Source organism: Schistocerca nitens, chromosome 6, assembly GCF_023898315.1.
Source record: "Schistocerca nitens isolate TAMUIC-IGC-003100 chromosome 6, iqSchNite1.1, whole genome shotgun sequence".
Lineage (NCBI taxonomy): Eukaryota > Metazoa > Arthropoda > Insecta > Orthoptera > Acrididae > Schistocerca > Schistocerca nitens.
Window position 1 is genome coordinate 292851306 of NC_064619.1, and position 26878 is coordinate 292878183.

At 43.3% G+C, this 26878-nt stretch overlaps 1 protein-coding gene and 1 non-coding gene across 2 annotated transcripts in view; both read right to left on the reverse strand.

The window, feature by feature from the left end:
* LOC126263328 (cytochrome P450 4C1-like) overlaps positions 1–26878 on the reverse strand; it is a 120617-nt gene that overhangs the window by 10723 nt on the left and 83016 nt on the right. Inside the window, exons 6-7 of the mRNA XM_049960418.1 lie at positions 21487–21637; positions 11968–12206 (exon numbers count right to left, since the gene is read on the reverse strand). Of these exons, the coding sequence (XP_049816375.1) occupies positions 11968–12206; positions 21487–21637 (390 nt within the window). The remainder of the gene's footprint in view (positions 1–11967; positions 12207–21486; positions 21638–26878) is intronic.
* Trnaa-cgc (transfer RNA alanine (anticodon CGC)) lies at positions 1974–2046 on the reverse strand. Its single transcript has one exon. It is a non-coding gene; the product is annotated as a tRNA-Ala (tRNA).

A 26878-nucleotide genomic window follows, 5' to 3' on the forward strand; every position in this document is an offset into this window, starting at 1 on the left:
CTGTGCTGCGATGCGTAGCAATTTATTCTGTATGCTTTCATTGTAGTGGTATGAGTAGGGTTCGCAAGTTTATGAAAAGTATGTATTTTTAACCGAGTATCACAAGACGAGGCTCAATGAAACATTTGTTAATTTAGGATCATTTTTGACCCAAAAATGGTGGTTTTATTTGCCCTTTTTTTCCTTTTCAGCGTGTTTCGGGCTTATTGATTTATTTCAATATGAACGGTTTTCTCTGCAGCTTCAACGTCTTTCAAATAGTTCTGGCTACTCTCAATGAGAATCACCGTCAGGTCGCCTATATTGCATGTTCTCTGTGGTAAGCAGAACCATCTCTGAAAGTCGATATTTTTAGCACTTAGAGCCTGAAGATGTCTATTGTGGTATAATGCTTATTATAGTGAGGTTCTGAAAGTCTAGTTTCTGTAACCTTAGTGTTTTTCAGGCAAATATGACCCCAGCTATACTAATTTAAATTACTTTTTCTAGAATGTATATAGCGGGTTCGATGAATTCATTTTAACGTAAGTGGTTAGAATAGTTTATCCAAAATTCCCCAAATACATTTTACCAAACACGAAATCCATTTTTCATATGACGTTAATCTAGAATGTACTTGTCTAGAGGAAGAAACTTTTCTTTCATACTAAACTTCCTTCGCAATACGTTGCATACCACGGGAATGTTGGTTTTAAAATCCACTGAGCTTTTTTTCCTAGTTCAATTAACGTTTGCCCTAAATTTAGAAAGCGTATATACTTATAAATGGCCTCAAGTTCTTAGCACATGTTTCCACACAGTCGTCAGCCGCCTAAATCTTTGTCTTCTTTCAAAACATTTGTGGGGTGAGGAAACCGTTGGTCAAATTTACAGACTGTCACAACGTACTCAAGGTTCCCGAAAGAGTGTTTAGCAACTTTTTACACAATTTGCATTGGCCGACACTTGTAGACTTTTTGAAGCTGCACCATAAACACACCAAATGTTTTCCCTTGCTGGACTTGAGATGTGTTTCGCGGCTGTTTAAGATTACCCAATTCTTAATTTCTCCTCAAAATGGCTCTGAGCACTATGGGACTTAACTTCTGAGGTCATCAGTCCCCTAGAACTTAGAACTACTTAAACCTAACTAACCTAATGACGTCACACACATCCATGCCCGAGGCAGGATTCTAACCTGTGACCGTGGCGGTCGCGCGGTTCCAGACTGTAGTGCCTAGAGCCGCTCGGCCACTCCGGTCGGCTAATTTCTCCTCAGTCGCATTTACGTTTGGTTTGTTCATTTTTCCCAATGTTATGAGAAATGAGCTGCAGTGTAACTACCTACGAAAACGTATACGTGACTGTTCTGTACTCACATTGAACTGATAGTGCAACCTGTTAGCAGGCGCAGCAGGTTGAACCAGTCCCGTGATTCTTGTCAGGCTTACGGAAACCCTGTTTGCCTGCTTTAACCTCTGCGTTTCAGCACACATTTACTCTTGTCTCCGTAGCGGCAGGTTACGCTGCTGTAATGGTTGTGGCGGAGACTGGAACAGGTAGGCTGAAAGGAGAATTTGTACACCTATGGTCCCGCCCAGCCGTGTCGTGTGACATGCGCAGACGTCCAGGGAGCCAACCCAGGACTGGCGGCTGGCCGGTTGCTGGCCGGCTACGACTGGTGCTGGCAAGCGTCCCAGTGGCTCAGTGAGTAAGAGGGCCTCGCTTCGACCCTCGGTCTATCAGGCTACGGGTCGACTCCCTTCGCACGCAGTATTGTCAGGACGACGGCAGAGCGGCGGCGACCTCCCTTTGGTGGTGGTGGTGGTGGTGGTTAGTGTTTAACGTCCCGTCGACAACGAGGTCATTAGAGACGGAGCTCATGCTCGGGTTAGGGAAGGATTGGGAAGGAAATCGGCCGTGCCCTTTCAAAGGAACCATCCCGGCATTTGCCTGAAGCAATTTAGGGAAATCACGGAAAACCTAAATCAGGATGGCTGGAGACGGGATTGAACCGTCGTCCTCCCGAATGCGAGTCCAGTGCGCTAACCACTGCGCCACCTCGCTCGGTCTCCCTTTGGAGACCAACAATGGTGACTGAGTAGTCGATAACTCACTGCTTCGATTCACTCCCAGCCTTCGACCCTCAGTGTATCAGGCTACGGGTCGACTCCCTTCGCACGCAGTATTGTCAAGACGACGGCAGAGCGGCGGCGACCTCCCTTTGGAGACCAACAATGGTGGCTGAGTAGTCGATAACTCACTGCTTCGATTCACTCCCAGCCTTCGACCCTCGGTGTATCTGGTTACAGGTCGACTGCCTTCGCACGCAGTATTGTCAGGACGACGGCAGAGCGGCGGCGACCTCCCTTTGGAGACCAACAATGGTGACTGACTAGTCGATAACTCACTGCTTCTATTCACTCCCAGCCTGACCGGACGCCGGCATGTATCGGGTGATCAAAAGTCAGTATAAATTTGAAACCTTAATAAACCACTGAGTAATGTAGATAGAAAGGTAAAAATTGACACACATGCTTGGAATGACACGGGGTTTTATTAGAACAAAAAAACGAAGTAATGTTAGACACGTGAAAGAGCTCTTGCGCGCGTCGTTTGGTGATGATCATGTGCTCAGCCGCTTGGCCTCCCAGGTCCCCAGACCTCAGTCCGTGCGATTATTGGCTTTGGGGTTACCTGAAGTCGCAAGTGTATCGTGATCGACTGACATCTCTAGGGATGCTGAAAGACAACATCCGACGCCAATGCCTCACCATAACTCCGGACATGCCTTACAGTGCTGTTTACAACATTATTCCTCGACTACAGCTATTGTTCAGGAATGATGGTGGACATACTGAACATTTCCTGCATAGAACATCATCTTTGCTTTGTCTTACTTTTTTATGCTAATTATTGCTATTCTGATCAGATGAAGCGCCATCTGTCGGACATGTTTTGAACTTTTGTGTTTTTTGGGTTCTAATAAAAGCCCATGTCATTCCAGGCACGTGTATCAATTTGTACCTCTCTATCTACATTATTCCGTTATTTACTCAGTTTTCAAATTTATACTGACTTTTTGATCACCCGGTATTTCCTCCAAAATGTGGGGCATAAGTCACGTATGTCGCATGGCAGTATCCCTGGTCATGACAAGCGGCCGAACATTGAACGGCAACGCTGTGTCGGAGTATTGCTGTAAGTGGCCCGCATCATGTTGTAGATTCCACCTCCCTAGGCTCGTATTGTTTCAGATGATGGGACATCAGCGAATAACTACCACGAGACTAGAGGCATCTGTAGAGGAAAAATTGTAGAGGAAGACATAGATCTGAAAGCACAGAACAAGTAAATGAAGACGTTGGGCGCAAGTTGTACTGTGTAGACGTTGTCGCAGGGGAGGATACTGTGGCGGGGCGCATCCAACCAGCCATTTAAAATGTACACAGACTGTATTTTGACAGAGCCCTCCGTAGTGCAGGCGCTACCGCTCACAGGCGCTGCCTTGGATACCTGCCCGCTTGACGGGCCAGTCATATCGCGTGGCCTCAGTGGTAGACAAATGGTTCAAATGGCTCTAAGCACTATGGGACTTAACATCTGAGGTCATCAGTCCCCTAGACTTAGAACTACTTAAACGTAACTAACCTAAGGACATCACACACATCGATGCTCGAGGCAGGTTTCGAACCTACGACCGTAGCAGCAGCGTGGTTCCGGACTGAACCACCTAGAACCGCTCGGCCACAGCGGCCGGCTCAGAGGTAGACAGTCCTTAAAGTGTGCACTTTGTACCTCCTCATTGAAACAACATCAAAATATTGGTGCCATAGAGAAGACTAACAAAGAATGAAGCAATTCATCATGCAGTCTGTCTGCCTTCCTGTGCAAGTAATAAGAAATTAAAATTCGATGCTAGTGCATGTCGTTCAAAGAAAACCATCACACACAGGTCGTTGCCGGCCGGAGTGGCCGAGCGGTTCTAGGCGTTACAGTCCGAAACCGCGCGACCACTACGGTCGCAGTTTCGAATCCTGCCTTGGGCATGGATGGGTGTGATGTCCTTAGGTTAGTTAGGTTTAACTAGTTCTAAGTTCTAGGCGACTGATGACCTCAGAAGTTAAGTCGCATAGTACTCAGAGCCATTTGAACCATTTGATGACCTCAGCAGTTAAGTCCCATAGTGCTCTGAGCCATTTGAATCATTTGAACATAGGTCGTTATTTATACTGGGGGATCCCGTGACGATGTTACACGTCTTCAGGTGTGATGGAGAAAGGTAAATTTATCTATCCGATATAAGTGTTTCTGGTTCGGAAATGACCTACTCGAAAGTTACAAGCGAAAATCGTTCTCCGGCATGGAATACAAATAACGGTACTGTTGTTGCTTAGACTGCAGGTTAGCTAACTTTCAGAGGTTACACTATGGACCAAAATAAGAAAAAAATGTTCAGTAAACACGGGTACTAAAACGCATGCCTCAAGAGCGATGATCAGTTGTTCAGTAGAAGACATGTGTTTCGCAGTATCGAAGATGACAGCCCGTGTTTACAAGAGACGTTTTCTTGGATTGTTTCATACTACTACGTTTGAAAGTTGTCTATCCTACCCACTTAGCAACTACAGTACTCGCACACGTATTCCACTGTAAGAGGTATCAGAACGACTTTTGCTGATATCTTTCGAATCGATGATTTCTGGTCCAAGGAAGCTTACCCTAAATTGATACATTTCCCCTCCTCCATCATCGCTGAAATCTTGCATCATCGTCACGGAATCACACTGTTTATGAAATGTGATGTCTACCCGACGTATTTTTCTGTTTTGGTTTCTTCAAACATTTATTGCTTGAAACAGATTGTCTTACGAAACTTTCATTGTAGTTTCTTACATCCTTTGAAGACCTCGGTGAAACGTTTTGAATAATTCAGAATATTCTATCACACTCCTACTATTGTTTTTTTAAGCTCTAGCCCTCATTTCTATAATAATATTTTTCCATTATTACAGTGCTTCTTTTTTTAATTTCACACATTCCGTTCATAAAACGCACATTACACTGTAACACATTTGATTGTCACCCAAAAACTTATCAAGCAAAACCTTTTTTCATCGACTGTTAGTTACCAGTTATGAAGTCGGTGTTCAACACTGAACAAATGTATGTTTATATCAACGGTCAAACGTAGGCTGTTGTTTGTTGAATCACTCTTTGGACACCTTAGGAACTGCTGTTTTGCAGCACGAATTCCAGTTTCCGAATCTCACAACTGCTGATCTACAGAAATGCTGGAAACAAATGTTTCTTTTCTGCCTCAGTTTAATTTACTTCAGTTACGCAAAATTACCAGGTACAAAGGTGTTAGGCCATTCTATGCCTGAACTCACCTACGACCTAGTGTAGCAAGAAATGTGATTCATCCGATCACATGACATGGGTGGTCCAACGTCGATGATTCTGAGTTCACTGCAGTAACGATTGGCAACGTCTTTGGCGCAGGGATAATCGGCTGCAGAGTCCATTGTTGAGCAATGTGGGTGAATGGTGTGCTCCGAAATACCTGCGTCTTCTCCAGAACCGTACTTTGTCGTCAGATCTGCAAGAGATCGCCTTTTATTCTGCTTTACACAGCGGCCAAACCTTCGACCTCGGAGTTTTGTGATGAAGAGTGGATATTCAACCCTTAGCCGACCATTCGTGATTTCACCATTTGTCAACCACTTTCCATAGATGTTCATGACAGAAGCCCGCGAACAATCACCAACTTCGCCGCCGTTCCCGAGATACGCGCGGTATTTTCTTTCACCGATGCCAGTGAATTTTCCATTTGTGGGACATATCGTCGGTAGAATATGCTCCCCATTCGTCTCTGTTCAGGTTGTATTCTCTTCTTACCGAGTCACGTGCCAGCAACGACACGAGACTACATTCCGTCGGGCTGTGGGCAATGGTCGTAACTAGGGTCCGGATTACCACGCAGATGCATGTTGCATGCACGTTTGCATGTTTTGGCTATTGCGGGATAAACACATGTTTCGAAGATATCATTATTGTAAATGCAAAATTTAGACGGTTATCACGCGTGGTGTATCATTTTTCTGGTTTCAGTGCATACATTGCATTAACTTTCATAACAGCACTTTCTATTGATTTTTTTAAATATTAATTACGCCATAAGTGCAGAGCATCAGTAATTTTGCGAATTTTCTACAGTCTGTAAACATTATAATGAGCTTAAGGGCCCTAGATCGGCTCGGTAGATGTCGGTAGAGTGTACTTCGAGCCAGAAAATTTAAATGAAACAAAATTGGCCGAGTGCGAGTAACACTCTCGCACTGAGGGTTCCGTACAAAATAAATTACACACATCAAAAAAAGTTTTGCATCAAGCCGGTTCCCACAACTCCTGAAAATAGGCGTTGACCGTGTATACTCTATCGCTGACACAGTCCCTTTGACTGCTCAGAGATGTAAACAACCATGCATGAACAGCGCCTATTAAACGGAGGGGGTCCGACAGCCGTTCAGTTCCACTCATTCCAACAGGAAGGAGGTACACGGCTCGTGTTGTCTGCAGTTCAACCACGCCTAGACGGTCAATACCTTGGTTTCAAATGGTTCAAATGGCTCTGAGCACTATGGGGCTTAACTTCTGAGGTCATAAGTCCCCTAGAACTTAGAACTACTTAAACCTAACTAACCTAAGGACACCACACACGACCATGCCCGAGGCAGGATTCGAACCTGCGACCATAGCGGTCGCGCGGTTCCAGACTGTAGCGCTCAGAACCGCTCGGCCACTACGGCCGGCAATTCCTTGGTTTGATCACGTCCGCTTTGTTACTTCGTACCAGGAAGGACTCTCGGAGTGAACCAAAGCGTTGTTCTGACATGGAGGAGATACAGAGAGACAGGAACTGTCGATGACATGCCTCTCTCCGGCCGCCCAAGGGCTACTACTGCAGTGGATGACCGCTACCTACGGATTATGGTTGGACGAACCCTGACAGCAACGCCACCATGTTGAATTATGCTTTTCGTGCAGCCACAGGGCGTCGTGCTACTACTCAAACTGTGCGCAATAGGCTGCATGATGTGCAACTTTACTCCCGACGTCCATGGCGAGGTCCATCTTTGCAACCACGACACCACGCAGCGCGATACAGATGGGCCCAACAAAATGCCGAATGGACCGCTCAGGATTGGCATCACGTTCTCTTCACCAATGAGTGTCGCATATGCTTTCGACCAGATAATCTTCGGAGACGTGTCTGGAGGCAACCCGGTCAGGCTGAACGCCTTAGAAACACTTTCCAGCGAGTGAAGCACGGTGGAGGTTCCCTGCTGTTTTGGGGTGGCATTATGTAGGGCCGACGTACGCCGCTGGTGGTCATGGAAGGCGCCTTAACGGCTGTACGATACGTGAAAGCCATCCTCCGACTGATAGTGCAACCATATCGGCAGCATACTGGCGAGGCATTCGTCTTCGTGGACGACAATTCGCGACCCCATCGTGCACATCTTGTGAATGACTTCCTTCAGGATAACGACGTCGCTCGACTTGAGTGGCCAGCATGTTATCCAGACATGAACCCTATCGAAATGCCTGGGATAGATTGAAAAGGGCTGTTTATGGACGACGTAACCCACCAGTCACTCTGAGGGATCTACGCCGAATCGCCGTTGAGGAGTGGGACAGTCTGGACCAAAAATACCTTGATGAACTTTAGGTTAGTATGCCACGACGAATACAGGCATCCATATATGCAAGAGGACGTGCACTGGGTGTTAGAGGTGCCGGTGTGTACAGCAATCTGGACCACTACCTCTGAAGGTCTCGCTGTATTGTGTTACAACATGTAATGTGCAGTTTTCAGGAGCAATAAAAAGGGCACAAACGATGGTTATGTTGATATCTAATTCAATTTTCTGTACAGGTTCCAGATTTTTCGGAATCGAGGTGATGTAAGACTCTTTTTGATGTGTGTATGTAAGTATATAGTTCATCCATCCTGGGAATCGAGAATCTCAAAGAATTTTGCCTGTTACCGATATAGATACTGGCAAGATATAGGTCCCAGGAATTCGCAAACCCTATTAAAATGTTTACAGTAATTCCTCACTCTGTCCTGGACATACAAAAGGAAAGGCACTTCAGTTTATACGTAGAGATAGAAGATTTAATAAAACATTTTTTGTTTACTTACTACAACTTACATTTCACGTTTGCATGTAGCAATGTTCCTCTAGTATGCTTTTGACGGATTTACAGTGTATGTTCAAATAGCAAAAGATCTTTTTATGGGATTTCGTTAGCCGGTCGGAGTGACCGAGCGGTTGTAAGCGCTTCAGTCTGGTACCGCGCGACCGCTAAGGTCGCAGGTTCGAATCCTGCCTCGGGCATGGATGTTTGTGATGTCCTTAGGTTAGTTAGGTTTAAATAGTTCTAAGTTCTAGGGGACTGATGACCTCAGATCTTAAGTCTCATAGTGCTCAGAGCCATTTTAACCTGTTTTTGTGATATCGTTACAATTTTAAGGAGTTTTAGATTTTTACTTTACTTGTGCTGTGAAGCCTTGTTTCTTACCAAGTTTAGTGATTCTAGGTCAGTGGTAAGAACCCTATAGGTTTTTATGTGTGAGTTTGCAAGTACCAGAAGTATGTGACATATATGACCGAATCTTTTGATTGTATTGACTTAGATGCTTAAAGTTGTTACACCAATAAGAGACCATAGACTTTAGTGTATGACATAAATTTGAACTTGATACGCGAACCTATTCCAGAAAGATGAGTCTTAAAAAGACGGATAAAAATTACAAAAAGTATTTTTTTATTATATAATTACAAATTCACAATTTTGGGATTTTTCTTTACCTGTACCGTGAAACGTTGTTTCTTGCCAAATTTCATTATTATAGGTGATCGGGAAGCACATTACAGATTCTAATAGGTGAGTTTTATAGTATGAAAATATTTGGAATACACGGCCTTATCTTTTGACTGCATTGTCTTAGAAGCTTAACATTTTTACACCGCTAGGGGACCGTAGGCTTTAGTATGTGACATAAATTACAACGTGATTCGACAAACTGTTGTAGTGTGTGTCTAAATGGGGCCCTGTGTTGGTTAGAAGAAGCCCAGTTGAGGACCTGTATCAACCTGTCTGCCTGCTAGACTCTCTGGACCTGTACCTGGAGTTAAGGTCCGGGCTGCGATTTCGTGTGGCAGCAGGAGCACTGTTGTGGTTATCCCACGCACCCCCACTGCAGATTTGTACGTCAGGTTTGTGATTCGACCTGTTCTGCTGACATTCACGAACAGAATTCCAGGTGGTGCATTCCAACAGGATAACACTCGCCCACATACCACTGTTACAACCCAAGATGCTCTACAGCGTGTCGAGATGTTGCCTTGGACTGCTCGGTCATCAAATGGTTCAAATGGTGAGTGAAATTCGGTACATTTTTAAAGCTAGTTACACAACGTGTAGACGTTTGAGACATACTTCGTCAGTGGTGCACTGTGTTGTGCCATGAAACGAAAGAAGGTTCAAAAATGGTTCAAATGGCTCTGAGCACTATGAGACGTAAATTCTGAGGTCATAGGTCCCCTAGAACTTAGAACTACTTAAACCTAACTAAGCTACGGACAACACACGCATCCATGCCCGAGGCAGGATTCGAACCTGCGACCGTAGCAGTCGCGCGGTTCCGGACTGAAGCGCCTAGAACCGCTTGGCCACCGCGACCGCCCGTCATCATATCTGCCTCCAATGGAGCACATGGGACATCATCGGACGACGACTTCAACGTCATGCACAAATAGCATTAACCGTTCCTGTATTGACCGACCAAGTGCAATAGGCATGAAGCTCCATCCCACAAACTGACTTGCGGCATATGTACAACACAACGCATGCACGTTTGCGTGCTTGCTTCCAACATTTGCAATGACTTATCTCGTACTTATGTAAATCAGTGATCTTGCAATGTTGATCACTTAAATATATTACTTAAACAAATGTATTCCCGAAATTTTGTTTCTTTACATTAAGGAAAGTCCACTGGACTTCACGGGATACCAATTCGATTCTACACAGAGTACGCGAATAAACTTGGACCCCTTCTAACAGCCGTGTAACGCAAGTCTCTAGAGGAACGGAAGGTTCCAAATGATTGGAAAAGAGCACAGGTAGTCCCAATCTTCAAGAAGGGTCGCCGAGCCGATGCGAAAAACTATAGACCTATATCTCTGACGTCGATCTGTTGTAGAATTTTAGTACATGTTTTTTGCTCGCGTATCATGTCGTTTCTGGAAAGCCAGAATCTGATCTGTAGGAATCAACATGTATTTCGGAAACAGCGATCGTGTGAGACCCAACTCGCTTTATTTGTTCACGAGACCCAGAAAATATTAGATACAGGCTCCCAGGTGGATGCCATTTTCCTTGACTTCCGGAAGGCGTTCGATACAGTTCCGCACTGTCGCCTGATAAACAAAGTAAGAGCCTACGGAATATCAGACCAGCTGTGTGGCTGGATTGAAGAGTTTTTAGCAAACAGAACACAGGATGTTGTTCTCAATGGAGAGACGTCTACAGACGTTAAAGTAACCTCTGGCGTGCCACAGGGGAGTGTTATGGGGCCATTGCTTTCGGCAATATAAATGACCTAGTAGATAGTGTCGGAAGTTCCATGCGGCTTTTCGCGGATGATGCTGTAGTATACAGAGAAGTTGCAGCACTAGAAAACTGTAGCGATATGCAGGAAGATCTCCAGCGGATAGGGACTTGGTGCAGGCACTAGCAACTGACCCTTAACATAGACAAATGTAACGTATTGCGAATACATAGAAAGAAGGATCCTTTATTGTATGATTGTATGATAGCGAGACAAACACTGATAGCAGTTACTTCAGTAAAATATGTGGGAGTATGCGTGCGGAACGATTTGAAGTGGAATGATCATATAAAATTAATTGTTGGTAAGGCGGGTACCAGGTTGAGATTCATTGGGAGAATCCTTAGAAAATGTAGTCCATCAGCAAAGGAGGTGGCTTACAAAACACTCGTTCGACCTATGCTTGAGTATTGCTCATCAGTGTGAGATCCGTGCCAGGTCGGGTTGACGGAGGATATGGAGAAGATCCAAAGAAGAGCGGCGCGTTTCGTCACAGGGTTATTTGGTAAGCGTGATAGCGTTACGGAGATGTTTAGCAAACTCAAGTGGCAGACTCTGCAAGAGAGGCGCTCTGCATCGCGGTGTAGCTTGCTGTCCAAGTTCCGTGAGGGAGCGTTTCTGGATGAGGTTCAAATGGTTCAAATGGCTCTGAGCACTATGGGACTCAACATCTTAGGTCATAAGTCCCCTAGAACTTAGAACTACTTAAACCTAACTAACCTAAGGACATCACACACATCCATGCCCGAGGCAGGATTCGAACCTGCGACCGTAACAGTCCCGCGGTTCCGGACTTCAGCGCCAGAACCGCTAGACCACCGCGGCCGGCTCTGGATGAGGTATCGAATATATTGCTCCCCCCTACATACACCTCCCGATGAGATCACGGGTGTAAAATTAGAGAAATTCGAGCGCGCACAGAGGCTTTCCAGCAGTCGTTCTTCCCGCGAACCATACGGGACTGGAACAGGAAAGGGAGGTAATGACAGTGGCACGTTAAGTGCCCTCCGCCACACACCGTTGGGTGGCTTGCGGAGTATAAATGTAGATGTAGATGATTGTTTTTTTGTCGTACGACTTTTTTTCCAACTATGTAGAACTGAATTTTAATATCGCATATTTTTGTTGTTTTACTACTTCATAGAACGAGGTTAACAATATGACACTACATGAATGAATGCACGTTTAAAGGTTTGATGCTACATGAAAATTCGTGTTCTAATCATAGCGTTTCGGCTCAACAGTGTACGTGAAGCGGGTCTTTTAACTATCGTGGTATTATTGGATGAAAGAAAGGTCACCTGTCGGGCCGGAAGGCGTGCGGGTCGTCCCAGACGGCGGGGTCCCTGTGCAGGAAGAGCGCGCAGACGACGGCGGAGCTGCCCGCGGGCAGCACCAGCGGGCCGTGGTCGTCGGTGGCCGGCAGCTGCACATCCGCTGTCAGCTCGCGCGACAGCAGCGGGCTGGGCGGGAACAGCCGCAGCGTCTCGCGCACCACGCGCTCCTGCAGCGCCTCATCCCACGCCGCCTCCTCCTGGATCTGGTGGCAGCGCACAGCATTAATACAGGGGTCCCTCAGGGCAGCATAGTAGGACCAATACTGTTCCTGACATACAGAGTGTGTACAAAAATATGATGTATGGATTCACCAAAAACATATTAAATCAGCATCCAGGTGCCTCAGATTCTATACGTGTAGGTCCTGTATGGTTTTCAAATGAATCTTATGCCAGTCTTCCTACGAAATAGCAGCAAGTTCAGGTAACGATGACAGAGGTGATGCACAACGACCGTGCACCCTTCTCTCTAAAGTTGACCACAAACGATTGAGATCTGCTCCCAGACAAGATGCGAAAATTTAGCTACGAGTTCACAAAGCTCTCATGGAGGATCGACATGCGTCGGCAGGGATTCTGTCGCCTGGGAACACATCACCACCATTGGCAAACAAACAGCGTATCGTGGGATGGGCCTGATGAACCAAAACGGTCACAGCATCCTTAGCAGAAACGGGACCTTGATGGGTAACGGTGGGGCCCGTGGAATACTACGATATGGCTGTCCAAGTCATCACCCAACCGCCGCCATGTTTCACTCTTGGGAGACGTAAACTTGGCCAGAAATTGGAAACAAATGTGAAACAAGACTAATCCGAGTAAATGACTTTCTTCCATTGCTCCTTACTCCAGGTTTTAAGACTTCTGTACTTGTGACTTAGTGGATGATGTTTTTCCGCTTTACCAATATATGCCACAAAGCTTCGATATAGTGCCCTTGAAACATTAAACACATCTGCTATCTTCGTTATGGAAGCAACCACAATACGAGTGCCAACGATTTGCTCACGCTCAAATCACTTAGCTCCGACACAATGCACTCACAACTATACAGAACAACGTTCTGAGCACGACTGACCCTTACAACAGTACTGAGGACACTCGTACGAGTTGTTCATCGTCAAATGCAACAGCACAACCTTCAGGCTTCGCTAGAATATGCATTTATGTTGAAGCATACATTTCTCGCGCTGTTTCCCTATTTTTGTGCAACTCCTGTACATCAATCACTTTCCCAATAGTGTTAATAATGGGAAAAAATCTCTTTGCAAATCACAGCAGTATTATAGTCACTGAGTGAACAAGTGAATTCCTTGTGGAAGAAGCTAATGAAACCTTCACGTTTATAGTCGGTCAATAAACAATAAAAGGACACTAAAAGAAAAGTTCCAAAATTTTCAGTTTGAAGAGAGAAAATGACACTGTTAAATGAAATGTATATTTCATCTCTACAGATTGCATAACAAATGGAAAATTTCTCGAGTTGACTGTAGATTCTTAGTTGAAGTTGTTTGGATACACGAAGATACTTGCAAACAATATCATCAACATGTTACTCTCTCAAAGTCCTATCAACAGCGTGTAACAACCAGCATCATTAGCTACATACTATTCGTATGTACACTCAGTTATTAGCTGCGGAATTCTTTTCTGGAGAACAAATACATAAACTGGAATACAGTTTTCAGAGTGGAGGAAAGGGCCGTAACAATAATAACCAAAAATACAATCGAACTCACTGTAAAGTTGTATAAAAATGCAGAAAATTTCAACTACACCATGCGAGTATATTTACCAAATAAACATAAAAAATAACATTAATAATTACTGTACAAACAGCTGTGTCTATGTCCCTACTACAAGATTTAGACTGAATTCACATTTACCAAAATAGAATAAACATAAAACTCAAAACAGTACTTTCTACGAAGACATAACACTGTTCGGTAAATTGCGTAAGGAGATTAATGAGATTAGTAAACGAAACGTGTTTAAAAATGATATTAAAATGCACCTGTTAAGCAATACATTCTATGAAGTGAAGGATTACCTAGACAATATTGGGCAGAGGTTTGGTAAAAAAAATATAACACAAATAAATAATAATAATTAGACACAAGTTGCGACGTAGTAGTGAATTGAACAGTGGTCCGAATATAGAATAAATTTCCTTTACTTCACGTCTATTGTCACAAATGTTTTGTCATGAGCCACTATGGCTCCAGTATATTAGGACATGTTTTCATAAAACAGATCTGAAGATGATCATTATAGACCGAAACCGGTAGTCTGATGACAAAAAATTACCACAGACGTAAAGTAAAGGAAATTTATAATAATGAAACATTTGTTATGTAGCAGGAAACTTCCACACTATTATTTCCTTCTTTATTTTTTTCTGGAATAACGTATTTCAAGAACTTTGCAATGAATAGTAATACCTTATCCTCTTTCTGAGGTTGACATCTCAAACATAATAGATGGTCGCTGACTCAGATGGGAAGTTGGGGCAGATAAAAAGGAAATCAACATTGTCTCTATGTTACTGACGTCAGCTGCTACTGCGTGCGCCGGCCGATGTGGCCGAGCGGTTCTAGACACTTCAGTCTGGAGCCGCGCGACCGCTACGGTTCTAGGGGACCGATGACCTCAGATGTTAAGTTGGGGGGGGGGGTTGTTTTGGGAAAGGAGACCAGACAGCGAGGTCATCGGTCTCATCGGATTAGGGAAGGATGGGAAAGGAAGTCGGCCGTGCCCTTTGAAAGGAACCATCCCGGCATTTGCCTGGAGCGATTTAGGGAAATCACAGAAAACCTAAATCAGGATGGCCGGACGCGGAAGTTAAGTCCCATAGTGCTCAGACCCATTTGATACTGTGTGTAGTGTTACATTATGAAACAATGCGTTTATAGTGTGTATAGTAAGCGTGCAGTGACTGGGAGTGAGAAAAGAATGATCAATGTAGCACCAGCCTTTTAAATTACCAAATAACGTCTTTGTAAAACATTATTGTAGCCTAGGGATGAACCTAACAATGTAGCACTGTTCTGAACAGATTGGCCTTATAATCGGATGGGTGTAGCACCAACCTTCATCCAGTCTTTCTGATTTAGGTTAACCGCGGTTTACCTAAATTTTTTCATAAAAAGGCCTTGATGGTTCCCACTCTAAGGCCACGGTCGACTACCTGCCACAAACTGGTCAAGCTAGATATGTAAATATATAAATACCTATGTATAGGAATTATATTACTTTTGTTGTCCAATATCGTTGTAAAAGTGATTTACGCATGAATGAAGATACCACTACTCCTACATACAGTATTTTATAACAGTACCTGCCAGTGGCAGGGGAAGGATGGACGATTTATAGATAAAGCATACCCACCATTGTCTGCTTTCCTGTATTTTGTCTATGGTTATATTTTGGGTACATTATGAATTAACCAGTATGCTCATAACAAACTATTTATTGCTTTAATGAATATGAATTGCGCGAACTAGTACAACGCAAACCTTCCACAGCAGACAGAACGCTAGTTCAAGATACAGGTGAATGAATGACATTAGCTGCCGGAGGGAGTTGCTTTAAATCAATGGGGAAAGTTCACAATTTGTGCTAGACTGGGATTCAAAACCCGATCTCCTGTTTACTAGGCACACCACTGCACCATCTGGATACAATAGTATTTGCAACTACACGGACTACCCTAGCACGCCTCCTGTCAGACACAGATTCTCAACGTATCCACACACTACTGGTTAGTGTCCCTTGCCCATTATCTCCATTACTCACGGCATTTCGCCAATTCCCGTAAGAGTTCGCGCGTGATTCGCATCTGCACAGAAGTCATCAATTGGTCGTCATCGCCTTGATTATATATATGGTATCTGTTCTTTCGAGTATGTCCGAAAAAAAAAAACAGATATCACATACAGAACGCAAGTTGCCTCATCAACATCATCAGGTTCAAAAAGAGGTCATCTCTAGTTCATTCAGACTCTATTACTGACGATGACCTATGGCTGAAAAATGTTATAATGGTAGTGTTTCAATCTGGGGCCAACTGCTAGACGGCAACTGCCAGACGCCATGCTTCAGTCCATTGTGTACTAAAACAGTTTTTTTTGTGTCTTCTGAAAAATTTACTTTCTTGAATGTGATCCCTTTTCCAACTCACCGATTCATTTGTGTGTTGTAGTAAGGTATCAAGAAAGAAGCCATTTCATTATTCATTGTTCTCATGATTTGCTATAAGATGCAAAGAAATGTTACAATTCACAGAGAGACTGGAAGTAGGAGGATGGCTGGAAGTGCTGACAAAAATGAAAAACCCAGGTCTGTGTGACAATCAAGTACTAGTGATAGCTTGTTTTCTTCAGCAGATCAAGAGAGTGAATGTATAATATGTAGTGATTCTATTAGAAAATGAGGAAGTCAGGTGGATACTGTTGACATCAGAAGTGATGTTATATGTCACGGGACCAGTAATGCTGGTGTTGGAACAGAAGCAAGTTGCTCTGTATTGTTTACTCCACTAGCACTTGTCAACCTGAAGTTCCCACTGAAACTCTGTTCCCTCTGTTACCAGTTGTATTCAAGGTGAACATTAGAATGTTATTCAAGTTCTACAAGTTATTTCTGATCAGGACATAAATATGATTTTATTTCCACTCTCAGTTCAGATGAACAAACGAGGAGGGACTAGTACAAAGAACAAAAGGCTATCACAGATAGCTTAAGTGAATAAGTGGCGTGCAGGAGGCAAGTACATCAGAATTAAAAGAACAAATCCAGAAGTTGTAAGATAAATTTCAATCTGTTGGGAAATATATTTTGGGTAAGTTAAACGAGCTCACAAATAAAATGAGGGGAGAGCTACAATTTGAATACGATGGGATAACCATTACTGTTAAGAACAAACTTGATTTTGTAGGGTAAAAGCAGTTTAAGTTAAGGGAAGCAACGGAGGATCAGAATAAGCCATTGCACAGGGATTTGAATGGTTTATGAGAGTAACAGGCGAAAGGCATGGCAGAAATTTCAAATAGGTCACACGCTGTCAAAACTAAGAAAGGTTGGTTCAAATTAAGGAACAGGTAGCTAGTCATGAAACTATTTCACTCAGCCTTGACGAAGCCTTAAAACTGAATGACAAAACGGAAATTTCGGGGAATAGGGAAGGGGTGCCGAAGGATTTGACCAAGATTAATGAACATGGGCTGCTGTAGTGCAGAGGTCTGTTAATGTTGAGTGGAGTTCCGTGCTAGCTGGTGCTGGTGATTCTGAACCAGTTAGATCACTTCTATGCATTAAAGATATACAGAATGAAAGTAATAGGAGGAGACAGCAATTAGGCCTTGATAGAGAACAGACAGTTTCTAAGACTTAAAAACAACTTTTTGACAGTCTCAAGGAATAACTGCTATGTCAGAAAACAAGTGTCCAATGAAGACTATGACAGGCCAAGAAGATGAGCCAAAATCAGAATATAATTATGAGAGGAAACGGACTCGTCATACTAGGAAACAACTTAGTCAGGAAATGAAGAATGGAGAAGAAATGCCCAGGTTTCATTACAACCATATTCTATCAGTACACCAACCGAAGTCTTTCATAATACATCAGATAAAATTTGTCGACATGCATGGTTAGAATAGTTTTATTTTGTTCTTCCTCCCATTTGGCCTATTGGTCACTAAATTTAACTTTTTTGTGGATATTTAAAGAGTGATCCTGCTATGTCCATGAACATTGGCTAGAAATTGAGATTTGTGTGTAGAATTTGATATTTATTCTTGTGTGTGTATTGGTCTGAAGGAAATCAAGGCCATGTCAAACACGGAGTACTCATGATGCAAAACTTCAGTCATTCTCATTTTATGAAACCAACATGTTTATTTCAAAATATGATTTTAAAAAATCAATTTCTATATAAAGCATATAATACCACTCAGTTGATTCAAATTTGATTAATGAAGTTCTCTCATGACTGCAGCTAATTGCTCTTGCAAGGCATCGCAATAATGATCTCAAGGCATTTAAGAATTTAGTGCAAGAGCTTGAGAATTGTATTAGGAAGTTATCCAACTGGGGGAGAGAAACAAATCTATTTCAATATCCAGATCCCAAACCGCAGCAGCATCATAATTATGAACATGAGCCTATTGATCCTCACATAAATAAGTATGAAAATTGTAGTTGGAGGCAGTCAGGAATTTTCTGATCGAGGCAACAACGATAATGTTAGAAGAGAAAGAGGTTAGTGGAACCAGAGGAAGTTTTGTCACAGTCATGGTAGTCACAAGAATGATAATGATACTATAGCTGCAGAAGTGTTAAATAATGAATCTGATCAGTTAAATATGCTAAGTTTTGAAGATGTGACGGAAGTATTGTCAAATGAGTAACAAGAAACTATGAAATAAGTGGTAAATCATTGGAAAAAGTGTAGAGGTGTAAACGTAAGGAATGTTGAATAAAAAGTCAAGGACACAAGTTTTCAGCGAATTCTTTTGTTGTCCAAAACTGGCAACGGAAGCAATCCTGAAACTGGACTTTGTGTCTGTACACCGAACAGTGTTGAACTTGAGTTAGAGGAAATTGAGTTTGATGAACAGAAAATCTGTGATTAAATTGTTATGTTATCAACCTGCAGTGAGTTGAAAGAATTCAAACAGCTGTCAAAAGTTTCTCAGCATATCTGAGTTGTCACCTGTTCCAAAGTTTCTTAGAAGTGAGAATAATCCTCAAGCAGTTCTACTCGTGAAATGTGAAAAGGGTGTATGCTCTTTGCAAGAAATAGAAAATAAGGTTCGTTGTGTTTAGGAGGCAGATGAAACAGTTACGGAAGACTTATTAAGTGTCCAGAATGAGTGTAGTGTGAGCTGTCTCTTTAGTGGACTTGTTGCATCGTCTAAGTGTTCTGCCAATGAAACGCAAACTTTGGCTCGCCTTCCCCACAATATTATCTATGTGGTCTTTCCAACTGAAGTTGTTCGTAATTTTTACACCCAGGTACTTAGTTGAATTGACAGCCTTGAGAATTGTACTATTTATCGAGTAATCGAATTCCAACGGATTTCTTTTGGAACTCATGTGGATCACCTCACACTTTTCGTTATTTAGCGTCAACTACCACCTGCCACACCATCAGCAATCTTTTCTAAATCGCTTTGCAATTGATACTGGTCTTCGGATGACTTACTAGACGGTAAATTACAGCATCATCTGCGAAAAACCTAAGAGAACTGCTCAGATTGTCACCCAGGTCATTTATAAAGATCAGGAACAGCAGAGGTACCAGGACGCTTCTCTGGGGAACACCTGATATCACATAAGTTTTACTCGATGATTTGCCGTCTATTACTACGAACTGCGACCTTGCTGACCGGAAATCACGAATCCAGTCGCACAACTGAGACGATACCCCATAGGCCCGCAGCTTGATTAGAAGTCGCTTGTAAGGAACGGTGTCAAAAGCTTTCCGGAAATCTAGAAATACGGAATCAACTTTAGATCCACTGTCGATAGCGGCCATTACTTCGTGAGAATAAAGAGCTAGCTGCGTTGCACAAGAACGATGTTTTCTGAAACCATACAGATTACGTATCACTAGATCGTTCCCTTCGAGGTGGCTCTGAGCACTATGGGACTTAACTTCTGAGGTCATCAGTCCCCTAGAACTTAGAATTACTTAAACCTACTAACCTAAGGACATCACACGCATCCATACCCGAGGCAGGATTCGAACCTGCGACCGCAGCGGTCGCTCGGCTCCAGACTGTAGCGTCGAGAACCGCTCGGCCACTCCGGCCGGCTTCCCTTCGAGGTGATTCATAATGTTTGAATACAGTATGTGCTTCAAAACTCTACTGCAAACCGACGTCAGTGATAGGTCTGTAGTTCGACGGATTACTCCTACTACCCTTCTCAAACACTGGTGCGACCTGCGCAATTTTCCAATCTGTAGGTACAGATCTGTCGGTGAGTGAGCAATTGTATATGATTGCTAAGTAGGGAGCTATTGTATCAGCGTAATCTGAAAGGAACCTAATCGGTATACAATCTGGACCTGAAGACTTGCCCGTATCAAGCGATTTGAGTTGCTTCGCAACCCCTAAGGTATCTACTTCTAAGAAACTCATGCTAGCAGCTGTTCGTGTTTCAAATTCTGGAATATTCTATTCGTCTTCCCTGGTGAAGGAATTTTGGAAAACTGCGTTCAATAACTCCGCTTTAGCGGCACAGTCGTCGGTAACAGTACCACCGGCACTGCGCACTGAAGGTATTGACTGCGTCTTGCCGCTTGTGTACTTTACATACGACCAGAATTTCTTCGGATTTTCTACCAAATTTCGAGACAATGTTTCGTTGTGGAACCTATTAAAGGCATCTCGCATTGAAGTCCGTGACAAATTTCGCGCGTCTGTAAATTTTAGCCAATCTTCGGGATTTCGCGTTCTTCTGAACTTTGCATGCTTTTTCCGTTGCCTCTGCAACAGCGTTCGGACCTGTTTTGTGTACCATGGCGGATCAGTTCCATCTCTTACCAGTTTATGAGGTATGAATCTCTCAGTTGCTGTTACTACTATATCTTTGAATTTGAGCTACATCTCGTCTGCATTTGCATAGTCAGTTCGGAAGGAATAGAGATTGTCTCTTAGGAAGGCTTCTAGTGACACTTTATCCGCTTTTTTAAATAAAATTATTTTGCGTTTGTTTCTGGTGGATTTGGAAGAAACGGTATTGAGCCTAGCTACAACGACCTTGTGATCACTAATCCCTGTATCAGTCATGATGCTCTCTATTAGCTCTGGATTGTTTGTGGCTAAGAGGCCAAGTGTGTTTCCTTGCCTTACCAGTCCATCTAATTTTCAACATCCTTCCGTATCACTACATCTTAGACACTTCGATCTTCTTCCATTCCGGTTTTCCCACAGCCCATGTTTCACTACAATGCTTTGCTCCAAACGTATATTCTCAGAATTTTCTTGCTCAAATTAAGGCTATGCTTGATACTAGTTCATTTCTCTTGGTCAGGAATGTCATTTTTACCAGTGTTAGTCTACTTTTATGTCCTGCTTGCTCCGTCTGTCATGAATTATTTTACTGCGTGTGTAACACAACACCTTAACTTCATCTACTTGGTGATCACCAGTCCTGATGTTAAGTTTCTCATTTCTACCACTTCTCATTATTTTTGTCTGTCTTCGATTTACTGTACTCATTAGGCTGTTCATTTCGTTCAACAGATTCTGCAGTTTCTTAACTACCACTTGCTAATACTTAATACTAACGTACACCAAACTGGTAGACCTTTAATGTTATATAAAATTTTACAAAAACTTCTGTCACCCATTAACGAGAAAGAAGTTACTGGCAGACTGAATGACACACAGTAACAATGAAAACAGCGTATAATTTGGCACTAGTACGGTGAAGAACACTGCCTTAACGTTGTATTGCTGTTGCCTGGCTAACCTCTGGGTGGAGGGCGAGCAGCTGGAGCGCGAAGCAGATGGCGGTGGCCGTGGTGTCCTGTCCGGCCAGCAGCAGCGTGGCGATCTCCTCCCGCAGCAGGCGCCGGTCTTGCGTCAGCTCAAGCAGCGCCTCCAGCGCCGAGCCCGGCAACCTGCGCAGCGCACCAACGAGCGTCGTGCTACAAAAACACTGAAGCAAATCGGCTCCAATACGGTGACACGCCAGAAATTCGAAATATCGTCATGAGTCAAGCGGAAGTTCAAAAAAATGGCTCTGAGCACTATGGGACTCAACTGCTGAGGTCATTAGTTCCCTAGAACTTAGAACTACTTAAACCTAACTAACCTAAGGACATCACAAACATCCATGCCCGAGGCAGGATTCGAACCTGCGACCGTAGCGGTCTTGCGGTTCCAGACTGCAGCGCCTTTAACCGCACGGCCACTTCGGCCGGCTCAAGCGGAAGTAATCCGTACTACTATATAAAGACAAATCGTGGTTTAACCCTGTATACCAAAAACCTCGAGAAGTATATGAGTGATTCACTTGAAATTTTTGCACGATGCACTAATAAACATTCGCACGGACTTAAGTCATATTTTTTTTACATATATAATACAGAAGCGTTATTAGCAAAATCCCTCAAATGCGTACTTGACCATCAGCTGCTTTTATTTTATATATTATTGAACGGGTGTTGACAGTCACCTTCCGAAAGTCTCGAATGTTCTTCACCAGTTTACATCAGATTTTTACACTGTAATCTACTAAACTTTCAGAAGGAAATAGGTTACATATTTTAGTACACACAACGCAAGAATATATATCAAAGGGATATGTTGTTAGCAAATATGCTGAAAGGTTGCTAAGCGATTTGCTTCAAATATTTAGACGAGACGCAAGAAACATTCAGGCGACTATAGACTACACATTTTTTTAACGCCATTGTACATTTTTCTGTTTAAATCCATCGTGAGGAAGAAATGTTATGCTGTACTGTGAAAATGTGCAGTTTCGTTTTCTTTCTTGCAACTGGATTTAACTGTGATAGCTGGACATGCAAAATACTAGACAAATTGTTTCGCCCATACTCAATCTTCTCTTTCTAGGCAGTTTTAAGCAAAAACTGTGTAAATAACAGTGAGCTGCTTTGTTTTCTTCCTTGCTGTCGGTTCTACAGAAAACGGGAAAGTTGTATTTATCGGCTTATGAATAGAATACAAGTAAGGAATCTGAATCGTTCGAAACCTTGTAATCGTGCCCACTGGCAGATTAAAACATTGTGAAATACTGTCTTTTAAGCTACTGTCCTCACAAAACAGTGAAGTAAAATGATCCTATGGCACTGAGGGCCGGGAGTTCCACGTTTGGCCGCCGGTCTTTTGAGCTGAAGCCACATTGGGCTACTTATGTCCCGATGTTGATGATACGTTGATGAGGACTAGGCTACACCGAATCCTAGGCGGAGAAAATCTCCGACCCAGCTGGAAATCAAACCTGGTCCCTCAGCATAGCGGGGAGACGCGGTTACAACTCAGCTAAGGGGCGGACCACTGTCCTCAAAGATCCAGCAGCCGTCCTCTCTCATACCCCGTGTACCGATCAACCCCGCTGATTTACCCATCCATCTTCATTGACATCAATTCCAAATCGCCCTTCATTTGCAATACCAGCGCACAAGGTCCAAAGTCAGAGTGAGGGGACAAGAGGAGATGGACTTAGGGGGGAGGGGAGGAAACGGACAGAGAAAGGGTGGAGGAGGTGATGCCCAGGGAAAGGGATCAGAAAGGAGTTCAGGAAGCGTATCCATTTCCTGTACATATACTGAAGAGCCAAAGAAACCGGTGCACCTGCTTAATATCGTGCAAGGCCCCCGTGAGCACGCAGAAGTGCCGCAACACGACGTGGCATGGACTTGGTTAATGTCTGAGGTAATGCTGGAGGAAACTGACGCCATGAATCCTGCAGGGCTGTCCATAAATCTGTAAGAGTACGAAGGGGTGGTGATCTCTTCTGAACAGCACGCTGCAAGGGATCCCACTTGTGCTTAATAATGATCATGTCTGGAGAGTTTGGTGGCCACCGGAAGTGTTTAAATTCGGAAGAGTGTTCCAGGAGACACTCTGTAGCAATTATGGATCTGTGCGGTATCGCACTGTCCTGCTGGAATTGGTCAAATCCGTCGGAATGCACAATGGACATGAATGGATGCAGGTGACCAGACAGGACGCTTACGTACGTGTCACCTGTCAGAGTCCGTCTAGACGTATCAGGCGTCCCATATGGCTCCAGGTGCACATGTCATTCCAACTGCACACGCCCCACACCATTACAGAGTCTCCACCAGCTTGAACAGTCCGCTGCTGGCATGCAGGGTCTATAGAGTCATGAGTTTGTCTTCTTACTCGTACACGTCCATCCGCTCGTTAGAATTTGAAACGAGACTCGTCAGACCAGGCAACATGTTTCCAGTCATCGACAGTCAAATGTACTTGTTGGCGGGCCCAGGTGAGGCGTAAAACTTTATGTCGTGCAGTCATCAAGGATACACGAGGGGCCTTCGGCTCCGAAAGCCCATGTCAATGATGTTTCGTTGAATTTTTCGCATGCTAATACTTGTTGATGGCCCAACATTGAAATCTGCAACAATTTGTGGGAGGGTTGCACTTCTGTCACGTTGAAAGATCCTCTTCAGTCGTCGTTGGTCCCATTCTTACTGTATCTTTTTTCGGATGCAACTACGTCGGAGATCTGATGTTTTACCTGATTCCTGATATTGACGGTACACTCGTGAAATGCTCGTACGGGAAAATCCCCACTTCATCGCTGCCTCGGAGATGCTGTATCCCATCGCTTATGCACCGACTATAACATGACGTTCAGAGTCACTTAAATCTTAAAAACCTGCCATTCTAGCAGCAGTAACCGATCTAATAACTGCGCCAGATACTCGTTGTCTTCTATGGGCGTTACCCTCCTCAGTGCCATATTCTACCTGTTTACATATCTCTGTATTTGAATACGCATATCTGTACCAGTTCTTTGGCGTTACGGTGTATTTACCAGTTGCAAAGCATTACCGGCTTCACTAGTAAAAGTTGAAAAGCAAGAAAGGCAGGTTCTTGTGAAGAAAGGTATCAGGAAGGTTGTAGCTCGTCACCACTATTACTTCGTGCGGTAGCGTTCTCGCTTCCCGCGCCCGGGTTCCCGGGTTCGATTCCCGGCGGGGTCAGGGATTTTCTCTGCCTCGTGATGACTGGGTGTTGTGTGATGTCCTTAGGTTAGTTAGGTTTAAGTAGTTGTAAGTTCTAGGGGACTGATGACCATAGATGTTAAGTCCCATAGTGCTCAGAGCCATTTGAACCACTATTACTACGATGAAGGCAGTACAAGAAAACTCCGTAACAAGAAGAAAAATTTGCAGATGATAAGAATCACAGATAACGTAGTCGTTTTGGCATAAAGAAACGCTTAGAAGTTCTGTTGAATGAAGACAGTATAATACATGTTACAAAATTTTGTTCAGCAGAAAACAATTGACGTAATGACTTATACAGAATGTACACGATAGCTGTTTACAACGTACAACAGTGATGTGGGAGAAGCTGTGACAAACAGTCTGATATAGGACGCTAGCCGGGACACGACTTCTAATCAGCATACAAAATCCACCTGTGCTACAGCGCATGCGCTTTCTACGATATTTTCTACGTCCCCTCGCTCTCTGACGTCTCCGGCTTAGTCAGCTAATTCATTAACGTTGTTAATCAAAACCCTGGGAGTAATGAAAGACAAGGGAGTTTTGTACATGCTATGCGAAAATTATTTCACAGTTACAATTAGATCAAAACAAACCATACGAGTACAGTAGTTCCGTAGTGAGAAAGCGAGACAAACAAAAATATCTAATTTTTAATTTTAAGCTGTTAGAATTCAGAACATTTTTAAGTAAAATCCACACAGATGTCAGTTTTACTTTTGTAACTGCAAGGACGATGAGTCTTTGAGAATCAAGGAATGATGTTACCCAAAATCTCGCGCAATGCGCAAGCTCTATAGCTTACGTAACATTTATGGGCCAATTTGAAACTCTTTCCCGGTTTGATGGAACCCAAGATACCCACATGATATTCATCTCGACTTCAGGTACACCACTGTGGTACGTTATAAACAGTTATCGTTTACACTCTGCAAATGTGAATTGAAAGCCACTGACAAAGATGTGTTCCTTAAGAAATAATCTTGATATCAGCTTATCTTTTTAAAGTGATCCAGAGAAATCACAAAAAAACTAAATCTTGAAAATTATACAGGGATTTGAATCTTTCTTCTTCCCGATATGGAACTGATACAGATGTGTAGGATGCTGAGTAGCGTAACATCAAAACTGTAGGCGAAATGAGAGCATTCTGCTAAATAATAAGTAAGATTTCACATAAGGGAAGGCAACAGAATAGGGTTGATGCAAGTGTAAGAAAAATTCTTTTACTAAAGTAGCTAACAGTATTAATTGTTGACGTGTAAAAGAGGTAGACTTTTATGAAACAGTACGTGTAGAGCACAATCAGACCAGTACGAAAGTGGTATACACACAGTGGGAAAATTATGAATGGTGGAAGATCTTGGGGTCTCATGCGCGGTTGTTGCTATGTGTTGCGGGCCCAGACTTCGTATTTATGAAAGATAATGCTCGACCTTATGCAACACAGGTGGCTGCTCTCTCTCTCTATTTGAATCGCATTGAGCATGTCTGGGATGCACTAGGGAGACGGGTGGCATCACGTCAGCATCCTCCAACCACTCTCCAAGTCTTCTGAGCAGCTCTGCAAGAAAAACATCAACATGAGATTGATGACATCATTCACAGCATGTCCCGTCGTTGTCAGGCCTGTATTGATGCCAGAGGTGGTCACACCCCATATTGAGCACATCAACTAGTTCTCAGAATGCGAGTGCAAAACCGTTAAGTTGGAATAAAACGAAAAACATTTTTGTCTACCGTTATGCATGTTACAGTTGATTGCTTTCTGTATTCTTTACATTGTTTCTACTTTACTATTACCTGTTTATACTGTTTTGTGGCAAAATAAACGGCACCTTGCAAAATTTCCGTTTGTTGCACCGGTGTACATGTATATATTTCAGTACAGTCTGTTCAGTCTCACGCTTTATTTACTTACACTATTATCTATATCATAGATTTCTGCAGTAGTGCCAGGATTTAACTGGGGCAGTACTCCTGGATTCTCCTTTGTAAAGGAACAATTAAATTTCTATTTTTAAAATATTTGCTTGATATTGTCATATTTAGTCACTTATATCCTCTCGCTAGGGGAAATACTCTGTTGATGTTACCTTCTCCAGTCGTTACTAAAAGTATATTTTCTACTTT